Raw genomic sequence first — 16,482 nt, 5'->3', positions numbered from 1 at the left:
ATGTCGTTCAATTGGTAATATTCATTTTGCCTTCTTCTAATGCCTCTTAAATGGAAAGTAATCTAAAAGTAACTGAAAGTTATCAGATTACGTTACTGAGTTTTGGGCATTAAAAAAACGTATGTTACTGATTACAATTTTGGAAGGATAACTGATAACTAATATAGATTGCAACCTACCCAACCCTGCTTACTATCTCATAAGTGGTAATCAGATGTATTTATTTTTGCTTGCAGGAATGAGCTTCCACACTGATCTAACTCGATTTGAAAAGACTAAGTTTGGTTTTATATTACGGCTCCTTGTATTTTATAACATAGCGTATGGCTATTCAGGGATTTTTTGCTCTTGACTGTAGGTCTCAAGGATTAGAATTTGTTGAACACTATTACATAGACTATAATATTTTCCTAACATGCATGTTTTTCAAATCAGATGACTGAAAATGTATACATTTCAAATTCAAATATCATAGATGACCGCCTCCCCAGGTGGCTGGTGTGGGAATATGCGCAGAGGAAATGATGTGGTAATCGTCCTTTTATTACAGTGAGTTGCAGGCTACTTCCTCCTAGGATTTGCCGTAGCCTAGCTCTGCTACATGAAATATCCGCCTAGGGGTTGGTTCTTACCGTTCGTATATCGAGTGAAGAACACCAAAGCTTATGGAACGCTGGCGAAGTTACTGACTGCAATTGTTCATCACTTTGGATTATGAACATTCGTTGTATTGTAACATAGTATCGAAGCCGAAGTAGGGCAATGTCGGCTGAAACCGGAGTCTTGCATTTAAGAAACAAAACAAATAGGCTATTGTCGGTGAATTTTCGGGATATAACAGAATAGCCTGACGAGTGCAGTAAGTCACTTCGTAAGTTTTACATGCAAGGTAAGTTGTTTTGGTTTGTTTTTAGAATTATATATTTTATTAGTAATGTGCGGCTACCTGTAGGCTAGAGTCCTATGCGTAGCCTATACTTTGGACTTGCGGGGACCCTAAATAGTACAAATGTAGCCTTGTATGTAGCACACTATCACAGTCGTTTTCTCGCTTAATAAGGCAGTGAGTGGCACATTCAGTCTCTCGACGCTTTAGGTCAACCAGATAAGGTTAATTTATCTCGTTGAAATATTAGCCATATATATATATATATATATATATATATATATATATATATATACTATTATTTAGGTCACTTTTTTTCCAATCTGGAGAAACAAGAAACAATACATAAAGACAGTTGTGGAGGAAAACATTTTTATTATTTACAGAAGCCTAGACAGGATCAACGTTACCACAATAACCAACGCAAACTCCCCTTAACTCAAGTATGTCAAGATATAGGCTAGATTTGGGTATTTGTTTGGCGGCGATTTTTTTGATGCTCAGGGGTTACAGTCACTCGTAGGCTCAATTTTATGAAATTTTCTTTCACTTTGATAGTGTTCCTTTTGTCATGTAGACTTTGTTGGGAGCATCACTCCTTGATCGTGTGCCTCCATCAAGCCCACGCTGGGCAATAAGCACCACAATGGTCCTGTAGCCAGAGAGGGGGAAGAACTATAAATATTTAACGACATTGTGGCACACATTGAATACTACCTGATAGTTCACAGTTCACTTTGTGTGCACAGACAGCACACTAACTAATTACTTTTGGCCTCACTTGGGCTACATTACCATAACATGAACACTTTATATAGCATGCACTTATTCAATATTTGTTCATTACGTTTTGCACAAGTACGTCTTAAGACAAACCCTATCACGGAAATGAGGCGCAGAAAAAAAAATGTGATCAAATTATCACGTGGCAAAGATTTGAAAGGCATTTCCGTGGCAAAGTAAGCAGACTGATGCATCTGAATGTGGTGCATATTTAATTTGAAAGATAAGGATTTTTTTGTTTAATCATCATACAACACTTACAGGTCATTGGTATCATAATTTAGAGGTCCTGCTCTTTTCAGTGAACTTCTCACAAGTTACACACACACAGTCAGTCAGTTATTGGCTGTGAATTTTAATATTATCAGTTGGCCCTTACTCCCTTCTGAAACAATCTCCTTGCATCCCATGGGCATCAGTGTCTCTCCAGTGTGTCATAAAGTCTCAAAGGTTAGCCTCCATGCTCAAATGAGTCAAGAGGATGTGTGAATTCTCTGCTATCTGAGTAATCAGGTGACAGTTGCGACCACTATGTGAGATCGTCGTAATGAGTCGAGGCAGGTATGCCTCGCAGCTCGCCCAGAACCTTGAAAATAGTCTCTTTTTGAAGCTGATGGTTGACTGCCCTACTGTTGACGTTGTCACACATGTGCACGATGTGTGTATTGGCAGGTGAATTTGGTCATGGAATCGACTTCTAGACAGATTGGAATACACAAATGAGTGTTGATCACTGGTCATTTCTTTGGTTGGAATCAATATTGAAGTGAATCTGTAGCTCTGACCTGTCTGAAACGATGCTAGAAATGGTGCCTATAACTGATTTCTTTGAGGAACGTTGTTAATAATAGTTTGTACCTACTAATGGAGCTTTGTGAGTGGTTGGTGAACTGGAGTCTGCTGAGGGCGGTGAGATAGCGCGACGTCAGTCAGTCTGGACGGAGACAGGGCTCGCACTCTATTCAGCTGAGGTGAAAGGTCCGTCTGACTTGTTCGTGCCTGCTCACCCATAACGTCCCGATAAGCTCTCTTTCTCCAGTGTCCCCTCCTGACAATGTAATCATTGTGCTTGGGGCCAATGACACTAGTGCATGTTGTGGAAATCTATTGTAGACTCCTCAGAGCTTTAGCGCTCCTTTCTTCCGTAAAGATGTCAAGTTAATTTCAAGTAGCGCTCAAAGCAATGGTATCTTGCGTATGTGATTGTAGATATTACCATTTTGCCCTTTATTGTCGCTCCTTAAAGTTTTTTTCAAAACTTTATTTTACTTATGGAGTATTATCTGCGAATCTCGAGGCTGTTTGATTCATGCAGCCTTTACCAACTGGGGTCTTATAATGGCGTACAGCAACCAGAAATGCTCTATTCTGATGTTTTTGTTCAAGTCAATTTCAACGCCAGGTGTTCATGTTGGGTTAGTGGGTTCAACATCGTTTCTGATTCATCATACTGTAATGTCAATTGTTTTGAACAGACGGTTTCTAATTCTCTCCCATAGACATTATCAAAGTAATTATTCCCACATTACATGGTATCCACTTCCATTGGAGCAGATATGCAGGCCTTTCCTCAGCAGATCCGTTCTGCAGCTGTTCTTTCAGAGCACCACAAAGTGTATAATTTTCCCACTGAGGCCTGAGCATTTCAGAAAGCAGAGGCGAGAGAGAGAAAGAGCGTGATGGAAAAAAAAATTGTCCTCCGACAGCAATCATTTCCCTGTGCACGGTAATTTGGCTGTCAGAAACAGCTGGCAGTATGGGCTGAGACAATAGCAGAGGGGAGAAGGGAAGAGCTTGCCTTGCTCGGAGACAGAGCGAGGGAGCCCTGGCTGGCCTGCTGGAGGATCAGGTTACACACGCTGTCATTAACAGCAGACTGTGCCATGCACAGAGATGCAGGGCTTCAAGTCTGAGCAGGAATCTGGGGCTGGCTCAGGCGTGGTGGTTTAAGTGCCTCCGTCTCAAAGCAGCCTGGGAGTGACAGAGAAGAGGTTGTGTGAGAGAGCGGAGGGACGGAGGAAGAGAGACGGAGGCGGGACTTGGCGGAGATTTCCAACGACAGACGAGCGATCTCCTTCAGTCCCGCTGACGCCGGCGCGTTTTGGATTTCTAACCCATTTTTAAACATTGTGTGTTTGAGCTACAGACTGCTGGGTTGTTGCATTGGATTCGTCTATTTCTTCTGCGTCCGCTAATACCAACCGTTAGTTAACGGGGGCAGAGCTAGAGCTGTGTTTTGCTCTACGACTCGTACAAGCTACAAGAGAGTGGTAAGAAGTTCTACATAGAAGATCATATGAAATCCCAGCAAAATGTGCCTATACTACTGTAATGAGCTCACATTGTTGCTGTCAAACTCCACACAGTTGTCAGTGACCACTTGGATATTCATTTCCCACTGAGCAAACAATTTCTCTACTTACAACATTCTTCTAAATTCATTTTTGTTAATCAGGTTTTTGCTTGGTGGACCTTATTTTTGTTTTTTGACGTTTGTCAATAAAACTCATGAGTTCAACTGTTTTATTTAAAATAGTTTTGTTTTCCTCGTAGCCCTGGTTGTCCTGAAAAGCAAATGGTAAAGCAGTTAATTGTGAGGCTAAATATGAGGGCAGAGAAAGCCAGATGAATGAATGAAAGTAGTGAATTTGAGCTTTTTCACTGTGGGATTTCCTGAGACTGATGAGGTTTTAAGGACCCATCAGCTGTGAGGTTGGCACTCTTGACCTTATGTGGCGCACACTGACATGCGAGTAAGTTGTACTTTTAGTTTTCTGTTTGGATTAGTGTTGGACCTGGCAGTTGTGGATGCGACGGGGCTGCTGCGGAGGAACACAGCATGTGTGTGGCATTGCTTGTCCCCCCCCCCCATTTCCCACTGCTTTTTAAGACGTGTTATTTTTAGTCAAAATCCTTGAGCCTTTAATAATCGTAAGCCTAGTGCAGCCAAAACATATCAGGATGAGTGCAGCCTAGTCGTCTGGGGCCTAGCTGGCTCTGCAGCGTCGGCTTGATGCTAGACAGGAAGTCAGACAGCGGCTGTGCCCCAGACAGACTTTGGTCCTACTGTGGTGGTGTGTGTGTGTGTGTGTGTGTGTGTGTGTGTGTGTGCTTCCAGGATCTCCTTTGGTGGCTCTCCAGTGGGTTATTGATTTCTAGTTCTATTCTCTCTGCAAATGTGAGTGAAAGGCAAATAGAGAGGAGACTGGAGTCTGCTGTCTACGCAGACTGAAGCAGACAGATACGCAGTGTTCCTGGCCCCTCTCTCTCCCACTACCCTGAGACTGCACTGGAGACCATCTGCAATACACATTTTATGAGCGCTTCACTCGCTTCAGAGCTCTTATCGCTCAGCTGTTAGGGGGAAAGTTATGGCTCTGTTTGGTTTCTCTGCCTCTCCCCATTCCTGGGCTTTGAAGTGGATTTAGTTTACTAATAGAATTAAACAGTGATCAATTCCCTAATTTAGCAGTGACCTCTGTTTTGATCGATCCCTTGATTTGTGTGATTGTACATTCATTTAGTTCATTGAATTATTCCCTCATTTAGACATTTTAAGGATTCCCTTATTTAACTCAAGTCTGTTTGGAAAGTTAAAATGAGCAGTGTTAGAGATGTGGGGCGTGTATGGTTTTGTGTGATGTAATAAGCTGATGGTTGAAGAGATACAAAGATGGCATTTTTGGCAAGATTTGTAAATTCTAAATAGTTTGAGTATTTATCTGCTAGGATTTATTTATCTGCTAGAAGATACCCGTAGACTTAGTCATTGCGCTAACGCTAGTTAGCATTGGCTCGGGAAACCACCTCGAACTTACTTTCAAACTGGACACAGACATTAAAAATGGCATCCATGAGTTCTTTTGACACTGGGGAAGTAGATAAAGGACCTCACTGCAAAAATCCCGAAGTATCCCTTTAAGACTAACATTTAGTTAAACTCTCGCTAATATCAAACATATGTGCGTCTGTGGTGTGCTGCAGTTCATGGACTTCCTTTCCAATTTTGTGATGCTGTTATTCAATCTCTCTCCATGGCTTTGTACGGAAGCTAGCTAACACCTGAGGATTGAGGCAGAACAGGAGGTTTCTACACATTTAGAAATAGCCCAAAATCTGTCGCCTATTACCTCTGTTCTCAATGACATTATGTTCCCGAATCATTCAACAACATAACCAGTCACAAAAAAAAAATGCTACTGAACAGTGAAACTTTTGTGTGCTCCTATGCTTCAAGATCAATGAGAGCAGAGATCCAGCAGATAAACTATAACGTCTTGTCACCTATCCTCTGTAATTGAACGAACAATTGAATGGGTGTTGGTCCCACTCCTACGAAGAATTCTCACTCGGGAATATAAAACAAACCCGGGTCATAAAGCTTCCATCGACAGGAGGGTGTGACTGATGGTCCAGCTGCAGTAGTGCTGTGTGGGACTCAGTCAGTGTGGGGAAGACTCAATCTGACAGGTAGACGCGCAGGACTAGAGTGGGGGGGGGGTGATGTGTGTGGCTATTGGACTGATCTTGTTAAGCTCACCCTCAATGGCAAAGCTCACTTTCTGCCACAGGACATCAAATCAATCGAAACGTATTGAAATTCTGTGCTTGGCGAGGTCGCCCATGATTCTTCTTCTCATTGCTACCGTACATTGCGGGCTTCGAAGGCAAAACTACAGTATCTTTGGATGTTTTGTCCGGGAGTCTGACGTGACCAATCAGGTCTGACGGTGGAGAAGAGGTGGAACGAGGGTCTGTGTGATACAAATCAAGGTGCTCTTGGAGAGCTGTGTCACTCTAGCACACTGAACTTTATCGGTGGGTCATTCAGAGGGAGAGTGTTTGCGCATTCCACTTTCTGCAAACATTGCTAAAGGTCATAAAGGCAGTGTTTGAATTGGCCGTGTCGAGTGTTGTGATGGTGGTCCCTACAGAGAACTTTGCAGTGCCATGGTGACTGTCTGCCGGTTGCAGTATACTCTGTCCATCAATATGCTGACTTCTCGTCTTGAATGTCTTCACCGTGGTGCTTCAATAATTGCCCGTGATTCATCTCTGTAGCACAAAGCACCCTTTTTTTTTCTTCTTCAGGAATTCACTTGATGCTTGGGGTTTTAGTACATTTTTAGAGCTTCTGTGATTGTGAATCGTACATGTTCCATTTCTTGCTTTCAAATCTCACCTGTACAAAGTGTCAGAGGTTGAGGCGGAGGCGACCGGGTTGTGTTTTGTTCAGATCCTTTGCTGTATTCAATGGGATCAAACCTGTAGCCATCTCCTCAATCCAATGTCATTTCAACGTAAACAAGGTTGTTTTGACCATGTCATTAGTCCCTGCCAACATCTTTCATTCTACTCGGTGAGGAATGGATCATCTGAGACTAAGGAGAAACAAAATGGCCGTTCAAGTCTGACAATTTTCAGGAGGGTCTCTCTGGTCGTTGTCGAAGACAGAGTGATGGTATAAAAAAAAAAAGTACTGCTGAAAGAGAAGACATCTTTTGTCTCAGATTACGAGTGATGCACACAGGGGCATGTGTATTATATCAGAAATGACCCTTTCCTGCACTGAACCAAACCTGCTGCGCTCACCTCTTACCAGGAAAGGAGTGTCAGTACTGTGAGTTTACAAGAAAAGGCCCATTTGCATTTGATTACATTCCTTACGTTGTGAGGGAGTCGGCTGCTGAGTGAAGCCCTGGAGAGCGAGCCCAGGCAGGGCTATGGCAGGGTCAGAATGGGCCACTGTAGGGTCCTGGGGGCCACAGAGGGCTGCCTGTGGGCTTTTCACTTTCTCTTTAATCTCCCATTTGATGAGGCCCCTAGCAAGGGTGGAGGAGGATTTCCATAGCTTAATGAATGTTTTCTTCCAATGAACAGATTTAGTGTGATTATGGCAACCCCCAGTTGTTAGCTGTCTTGCGTGCCGTAATTAATTAACATAGCAGAGTTGTTTGCGGCCCTGGAATTCTTTCGACTGCTTAGCTTTTACAGAGCTCTCTGTCTCTGTCTGTCTCTCTCTCTCTGTGGATTGTTCATTTTCTTTTGTTTGCATTTTTGTTGTTGTAGGATGACACATTCTTGAAGTGTAATGTCTCTAAATGGAAGTGCAAATGCTGCATGAATATGCAAGCCAAACAAAAACACACAAAACCAATGATTAATCATTGGATGAGTTAAACTGCAGTGCCTGGCTAAGACAGAAGCTGTCCTTGCTCTTGATTTTTAAGCACTACACTTAAACTTAACTGGAGCATTTCACCGCTGTTCAATTGAAAGCAAGTCCATTTTCTTCCCCTGCTCCTAGTACATTGTAATAAAAAAACATTAACATCTAATTTGTTGGTTGAAATTGGCACGTTTTGCTTGTATATGGCATGTCACAACCAGTCATGGGCTGCAATCTGTTGTGCAGTTATGAGATACTCCTGTTCCTCATATAACCTATAGTACTATTTCTATTTATTGTACGCTGCACCTATCTTTAACTCAGACTATTCTCAGTTCTCTCTCTGGAGTTTCCAGACAGGTCTTGTAAACAACCGAATAAACACTACAAATCTATGTCTGCTTTACTTTGTTCGCTCTGATTCACTTGGCTGTTTGGCTGTGAGCAGAGATTGGTGGAGTGTTTGATTCGATATGCTGTGTTAGTCTGCTGTGTAAATGCAAGGTGAGCTCGCAGAGGGCTAGTTTGCCCCCCAGCGCTGTCTGTGTCACACCCATATCTACCTCGGAGCAGGCCATCTGCGTGTTCCTGGTGTCGCGCTCCTCTCTGAGTGGGATGGGGACATGTGAGGGGAGGCATGGGCCCCGGAGCAGGCCAAGACTGGGTCAGCTGTGCCTTGCTCTGCCCAGCTCTCCCTGTGGCTCCCCTGGCACTGGGGCTATTTGTGCCATGGTAACTATGCCAGCGCCAGCTCAGACACAGATTCCACCTCCTGTCTCCCAGCTCGGCAGCCTGATGACTCAGCAGCTCCTGCAGGGCTCCCAGGCCCAAGCAACACTCACTCTCTCTCACTCTCTCTCACTCTCTCTCACTCTCTCTCACTCTCTCACTCTCTCTCACTCTCACTCTCTCTCACTCTCTCTCACTCTCTCTCAATATACTGTTATACAATGCATCGCACCAATCGTTACCTGAGCATATCGCAACCGACCAAACAAACATGATGGAATCATGATGGTTGGGTAAAAGAGGAGGAATCCTAATATCTGGTGTATGCATGAGACTCAACAGTCAACACTGAAATGTTCATCTTGATGCAAATGTAGGGTTTTGAAAAGGAGCAGGGACTTTGAATCGTTTGCGAGAGAAGGAAGACTGCGTGGAACTTGATCATTTTTTTCGAGCTGCCTCGACCACAACTTGGCCACATTTTTGTTTGGTCCCACTTGGTCCTCAAAGACAACATCTCAGCAAAGCCTTTCCACTGCCAACACCCACCCCTTCCAATCCCCTGCTTATGTACTTTATAGGGCGCTCTGTATTTGATCTCCCCTCTTGTGTTTTTTTTATCCTTCCCTTGGTCGACTATTACAGTGATACTAGATTCTAGCCCAAGATACAGAAAATGGCAGCCAACAAGAACTGCCTGGCCTAACCTCCCTGAGACTGAGGGGTGGGGGATTGCAGGGGGTTTGCGAAGCAGCACACCCCTGTCAGGATCTCGGCTCTGTTAACTCATTGCAGCTAAGAGACTGCCAGATATTTCAATATGCAGGGACAGAGGGAGCACAGGCACACAACTCCAAAAATGTACTGCTCTTTCTGTTTTGCTCAATGTGTTCTGCAGATGTTGCTGGCCTTGTTTGTCTCCAACTTTGAGGTCTAATATCAGGAGGAGCACATCTTAATCCCTCAGCAAAACTACTGCATCAGATCTGTCTGACTCTGCCTTGCCGAACTCAACTTTTTATTCATCACCGGCATTGGTGCAAGCTGGCCTCTCAACATGGCGGTAGGGTTTTGTCTTTGATACGGTTCAAAAGCTAGGCTATCCTCTCTCAAATTGGGTTGCGTTCTTGTCTTTGTGTGGAGGCAGACTGCAGACAGTGACATTTTGTTTGTACAAGATACCAAATGAAACACCCCATTTTTAGTTAAAGGCTACTGGCAGATTAAGTGGAAGTGGCTGAGATGCATTGGGCAGATAATTGAGGTGACATATTAAGTGCCTAGAGGGACACATCCTGTATCAGGGTGTTGGGGGGGGAATCTGTGTCATTTTATGCCACCCCTATCTGCTTCTGCACCCGTGGTGTTTGTTGCAAAAATCTGGTAGTTACCCAAAATCAGAAGAACACCATAGTGCCCACGAAGCTCATCACTAAGCTAAGGACTCTGGGACTAAACACCTCCCTCTGCAACTGGATCCTGGACTTCCTGACGTGCCGCCACAGGTGGTAAGAGTAGGCAACAACACGTCTGCCACGCTGATCCTTAACACTGGTGCCCATCAGGGGTCTGTACTTAGTCCCCTCCTGTATTCCCTGTTCACCCACGACTGCGTGGCCAAACACGACTCCAACACCATCATTAAGTTTGCTGACGACACAACAGTGGTAGGCCTGATCACCGACAATGATGAGACAGCCTATAGGGAGGAGGTCAGAGAACTGGCAGTGTGGTGCTAGGACAACAACCTCTTCCTCAATGTGAGCAAGACTAAGGAGCTGATCGTGGACCACAGGAAAAGGCGGGCCGAACAGGCCCCATTAACATCGACTAGGCTGTAGTGGAGCGGGTCGAGAGTTTCAAGTTCCTTGGTGTCCACATCACTAACAAACTATCATGGTCCAAACATACCAAGACAGTCATGAAGAGGGCACAACAAAACCTTTTCCCCCCTCAGGAGACTGAAAAGATTTGGCACGTGTCCCCAGATCATCAAAAGGTTCTACATCTGCACCATTGAGAGCATCCTGACCGGCTGCATCACTGCCTTGTATGGCAACTGCTTGGCATCTGACCGTAAGGCGCTACAGAGGGTGGTGCGAACGGCCCAGTACATCAAGGGGGGGCCAAGCTTCCTGCCATCCATGACCTGTATAATAGGTGGTGTCAGAGGAAGGCCCATAAAATTGTCAGACTCCAGTCACCCAAGTTATAGACTGTTCTCTCTGCTACTGCACGGCAAGCGGTACCGGATCGCCAAGACTAGGAGCAAGAGGCTCCTCAACAGCTTCTACCCCCAAGCCATAAGACTGCTGAACAATTCATAAAATCGCCACCGGACAATTTACATAGACACCCCCCCATCCCTTTTGTACACTGCTGCTACTCGCTGTTTATTATCTATGCTTAGTCACTTCACCCCTACCTACATATACAAATAACCTGTACCCCTGCACACTGACTCTGTACCAGTGCCCCTGTATATAACCTCATTGTTCTTTTTATTGTGTTGCTTTATTTATTATTAATTTTGAATAAGGAGGAAATCTAGAATCTTTCAACCTGGATTTTGGGACCCCCCCACCTTTTGGCAACATGATACCCTCGCTGGTCCGTGCTGCCTAGATTCCCATTCACAAGGGGGCGATGGCTGCCTTTTTTTTTTTGTCTTCTTATTTGTGGTGAAAGCAAGCAAAAGTAATCTGCCCTTGCTATATGCTGCTAGCAGTAGCTAGCTTTAGCCTGACTAAAAATGTAGCAAGCTAGCTAGCCTTTTTAGCTTCCCATGTCTCCATGTGAATAATCTGATGTATAGTTACGTAAAATATGCCCCGGCAAATATGTGTATACTTGTCAGTGTAACACAACATTATCCCAATTTGATATGCTACTTCAATGTATTCGTTTCCATATCAGCTAAAAGTAGAATATCATTTTTAGTCATGGAGGAGGGGGAAAAAAAGAAACACGACCTACAGCTGTTTTTACAAAATAGCATAGAATCACATAGTAATCCCTTCTAAAACAAAATACCTTGTTAGAGGATTCTAATAAGGCTACGATGTTGTCTGGATTATATTTGGTTATCAATGCAAAACGGGCTGCTTATTCCATGCCAAGCTAAATCAAGACAGCAATCTTGAAGTGATTTTTGAAGTTGATTAGCTTCCCACGTCTCCATGTGAAATAATCCGAATTATAACTAGATCTATATTACACTTGCTGGTGTAACCTACAACATTATCACAGTTTTTAATATGATGCTTGAATGTATTCACTCACATATCAGCAAAAAATGTCATGTTTTTGTCATAGGTGAAAAAAGCACATGGCTCGCATTTTTGTTTTTTACCTAAATAGCCTGGAATCACTAGTTATTACTTCTAAACAAAATACTTTTTTTTGGGGGGGGATTAATAAGGCTACATTGTTTGGTTTATTGTTGCTGAGATTATACACTGCTCAAAAAAATAAAGGGAACAGTTAAACAACACAATGTAACTCCAAGTCAATCACACTTCTGTGAAATCAAACTGTCCACTTAGGAAGCAACACTGATTGACAATAAATTTCACATGCTGTTGTGCAAATGGAATAGACAACAGGTGGAAATTATAGGCAATTAGCAAGACACCCCCAATAAAGGAGTGGTTCTGCAGGTGGGGACCACAGACCACTTCTCAGTTCCTATGCTTCCTGGCTGATGTTTTGGTCACTTTTGAATGCTGGCGGTGCTTTCACTCTAGTGGTAGCATGAGACGGAGTCTACAACCCACACAAGTGGCTCAGGTAGTGCAGCTCATCCAGGATGGCACATCAATGCGAGCTGTGGCAAGAAGGTTTGCTGTGTCTGTCAGCGTAGTGTCCAGAGCATGGAGGCGCTACCAGGAGACAGGCCAGTACATCAGGAGACGTGGAGGAGGCCGTAGGAGGGCAACAACCCAGCAGCAGGACCGCTACCTCCGCCTTTGTGCAAGGAGGAGCAGGAGGAGCACTGCAAGAGCCCTGCAAAATGACCTCCAGCAGGCCACAAATGTGCATGTGTCCGCTCAAACGGTCAGAAACAGACTCCATGAGGGTGGTATGAGGGCCCGATGTCCACAGGTGGGGGTTGTGCTTACAGTCCAACACTGTGCAGCACGTTTGGCATTTGCCAGAGAACACCAAGATTGGAAAATTCGCCACTGGTGCCCTGTGCTCTTCACAGATGAAAGCAGGTTCACAATTGAGCACGTGACAGTCTGGAGAAGCCGTGGAGAATGTTCTGCTACCTGCAACATCCTCCAGCATGACCGGTTTGGCGGTGGGTCAGTCATGGTGTGGGGTGGCATTTCTTTGGGGGGCCGCACAGCCCTCCATGTGCTCGCCAGAGGTAGCCTGACTGCCATTAGGTACCGAGATGAGATCCTCAGACCCCTTGTGAGACCATATGCTGGTGCGGTTGGCCCTGGGTTCCTCCTAATGCAAGACAATGCTAGACCTCATGTGGCTGGAGTGTGTCAGCAGTTCCTGCAAGAGGAAGGCATTGATGCTATGGACTGGCCCGTCCGTTCCCCAGACCTGAATCCAATTGAGCACATCTGGGACATCATGTCTCGCTCCATCCACCAACGCCACGTTGCACCACAGACTGTCCAGGAGTTGGCGGATGCTTTAGTCCAGGTCTGGGAGGAGATCCCTCAGGAGCATGCTCAGGCGTTGTAGGGAGGTCATACAGGCACGTGGAGGCCACACACACTACTGAGCCTCATTTTGACTTGTTTTAAGGACATTACATCAAAGTTGGATCAGCCTGTAGTGTGGTTTTCAACTTTAATTTTGAGTGTGAATCCAAATCCAGACCTCCATGGGTTGATAAATTGGATTTCCATTGATAATTTTTGTGTGATTTTGTTGTCAGCACATTCAACTATGTAAAGAAAAAAGTATTTAAGATTATTTCTTTCATTCAGATCTAGGATGTGTTGTTTAAGTGTTCCCTTTATTTTTTGAGCAGTATATTTGGTTGTCAATGCAAAACAGACTACTTTGATGCTTTCGGAAAGTATTCAGACCCCTTGACTTTTCCCACATTATGTTACAGCCGTATTCTAAAATGGATTAAATAGTCGTCCCCCCCTCAATCTACACACAATACCCAATAATGACAAAGCAAAAAGTTTTTTTGTTGTTGAAATTTTTAGCAAATGTTAAAAAAAGTACGCAGTACTTTGTTGAAGCACATTGGCAGTGATTACAGCCTTGAGTCTTATTGGTTATGACGCTACAAGCTTGGCACAGCTATTTTCAGGTCTCCAGAGATGTTCGATAGGGTTCAAGTCCGGGCTTTGGCTGAGCCACTCAAGGACATTCAAAGACTTGTCCCGAAGCCACTTCTGTGTTGTCTTGGCTGTGTGCTTAGGGTTGTTGTCCTGTTGGAAGGTGAACCTTCGCCCCAGTCTGAGGTCCTGAGCAGGTTTTCATCAAGGATCTCTCTGTACTTTGCTACTTTCATCTTTGACTCGATCCTGACTATTATCCCAGTGCCTGCCACTGAAAAAAATCAGCACAGTATGATGCTGCCACCACCATGCTTCACCGTCGGGATGGTGCCAGGTTTTCTCCAGATGTGACGCTTGGCACTCAAGCGTCACGTCTTGGTGGTTTCAAACTTCTTCCATTTAAGAATGATCCATTCTGTTCTTGGGGACCTTCAATGCTGCAGAAATGTTTTTGTGCCTCAACACAATCGTGTCTCGGAGCTCTATGGACAATTCCTTCGACCTCATGGCTTGGTTTTTGCTCTGACATGTACTGTCAACTGTGGGACCTTTTATATAGACAAGTGTGTGCCTTTCCAAATCATGTCCAATCAACTGTAATTTACCACAGGTGGAATCCAAGTTGTATAAACATCTCAAGGATGATCAATGGAAATAGGATGCACCTGAGCTCAATTTCAAGTCTCATAGCAAAGGGTCTGAATACTTATGTGAATAAGGTATTTTTTATTTTTATGCATTTGCAAAAATGTCAACCTGTTTTCTGTTTGTCATTATGGGGTATTGTGTGTAGATATTCTAAAATGGATGACCTTTTATCTAAGGCTGTATCGTAACAAGATGTGGAAAAAGTCAAGGGGTCTGAAATACTTTCCGAAGGCACTGTAGATCAGATCAAGGAACCAAGCGAGTTGGTGGTTAAAAAAACCCGCTTCGTTGCCTACACAACACTACACCCACGGCTGCGCAAGGAATGATCAGGCACATTACAATTTTCATGTGGCACGGAGTATGTAGGAATTTCGGAGAGTAGTACAAGGAGCTTCCCCTTTTAGTGACGAAAAACGGCTTTGCATCACTTGCGCTACGAATCATGCTTTTCCATTGGGTGTAAATACTCCTTTACCTGTCTGTACCCTGCGCTCCTTTTTGGGTGGCACACTATTCACCTGCCCCCCCCTCCTTTCCTCCTCAGTGCCCTCCCCTCTCTGGTCATCACTAGTGACACAGCCACAAAGTCATTATGGCTAAAGCCTGACCATTTTATACAATTTTTCTTAAAATCTTATTTGAAACTTAATCCTAACCTTAACCACACTGCTAACCTTATGCCTTATACCCTAACCTTACATTTTCGTAGCCAATTTGGACTATGTGGCTGCATTATCCCCCTGTCCCTCTGCCCTCTCGTTGCCCCCTGGCCATACTTGTGTGTCCCCTGGGTGCCCCCCTCGGTCCTCCTACCCCCGCTCTGCTCTGCACAGAGCCCATGATTATCTTTCAGTGGCAGCCTCTGTTTTGTGCTCTGATTAAAAGGAGCAACATGTGGTCTGTGTGTGAGCAGGGCCATACAGACGCAGTTGGGGTAATGCTAACATTACGTGCTTAATCATTTATGTCTGGGAGCAGGCACAAAGGCTTTGGGAGAAACACTGGGGTATTTATCAGTGGGCAGACACAAACACTGCCAAGATAACGGTCTGCCCGGGCTTAGTATGTCATAAACACGCTGCATGGGGAATAGGTGGCGGAATTGTAGGGAGTTTTTGGCCAACGGCAACAATCTTCAAATCTTATCAATGTGGATTTGGTACAGGAATAGTTTGGGAAAACATGCATCCTAATTTTGATGGGGTGTGGATGTGTTGCTCTAGAGTGCGATGGGCTCTGTTTGAATCAGTCAGACAGATCACAGCCGAAATCAAACGGAGGTAAATGTACATTTTATGTCGCTGTGCCTAAAGACACATGCAATATTGACGGGTTAGAGGCAGCCTCTTCATTTTGAAATGTTTCTATTTGGGCTCCCTGCTGTGATCATCTCGTCCTCCTCCTCGTTCTTCTCCTGCGTCTGTCTGCTCCACTCGCTGCCAAGTAGGCTGTCTCTCTCTCACAGTACAGCTCAGCCAATAGGAGAGCACTAGTCGCCCAATTGCTTGCCACTCAATGCCTTGTTGCCAGGACAACAGGAAGGCATGAGACCCACTTTACTTGAGCATTTTAAACTTGGTGTTGACTCTTTACTGAAAACAAGGAAAGGTCTTTTTTTCTCTCAGTAAAATTCCCCTCTGTCATGGTGCTCTTAGATCTAAATCCTTTACTTTCATCTCTTTCTTTCCTTTTGTCCTGTCACACCATTGGCTTGAATTCATTTTAGTGGACATAACAAAGGCATTTATACAGAAGCTGCTTGTCAATTTCTGTGTGATGCAAATAAATGTATTTGTCTTGTCAGGGAATCTTCTGAGTACATAGATTGTAAGCTATCCGGCAGGTCCATGTTTAGTGAACACACTATTCCAATGTCATTTGGTGGAACTTCTACCCTGTCTTCCAGGTCTACAATGTTAGATGGCGACATGTTTTTCCTGGTCTTCATACTTCTGGTTTTGCCCTCTTCCAGCGTGAAAGGTAAGATTTTGACACATCTCCTT

The 16,482-nt window shown here is 44.3% G+C and overlaps 1 protein-coding gene across 3 annotated transcripts in view; it reads left to right on the top strand.

Annotated features, from left to right (window-relative positions):
* Positions 1-563: 563 nt before the first annotated feature.
* Positions 564-16,482, top strand: part of LOC106586172 (activin receptor type-1) — a 37,576-nt gene continuing 21,657 nt past the window's right edge. Inside the window, exons 1-2 of one of the 3 annotated variants that reach the window (XM_014173112.2) lie at positions 564-889; positions 16,386-16,459. In XM_014173112.2, the coding sequence (XP_014028587.1) occupies positions 16,393-16,459 (67 nt within the window). In that variant the 5' untranslated portion in view covers positions 564-889; positions 16,386-16,392. Of the gene's footprint in view, positions 890-1,387; positions 3,940-16,385; positions 16,460-16,482 lie in introns of those variants that run through there. The other 2 variants (XM_014173110.2, XM_014173111.2) reach the window with 2 other exon arrangements.

Source organism: Salmo salar, chromosome ssa25 (genome assembly GCF_905237065.1).
Source record: "Salmo salar chromosome ssa25, Ssal_v3.1, whole genome shotgun sequence".
Classification (NCBI taxonomy): domain Eukaryota; kingdom Metazoa; phylum Chordata; class Actinopteri; order Salmoniformes; family Salmonidae; genus Salmo; species Salmo salar.
The sequence above is the reverse complement of the archived record's forward strand: the minus strand, read 5'-3'. Positions and strand labels throughout refer to the sequence as shown.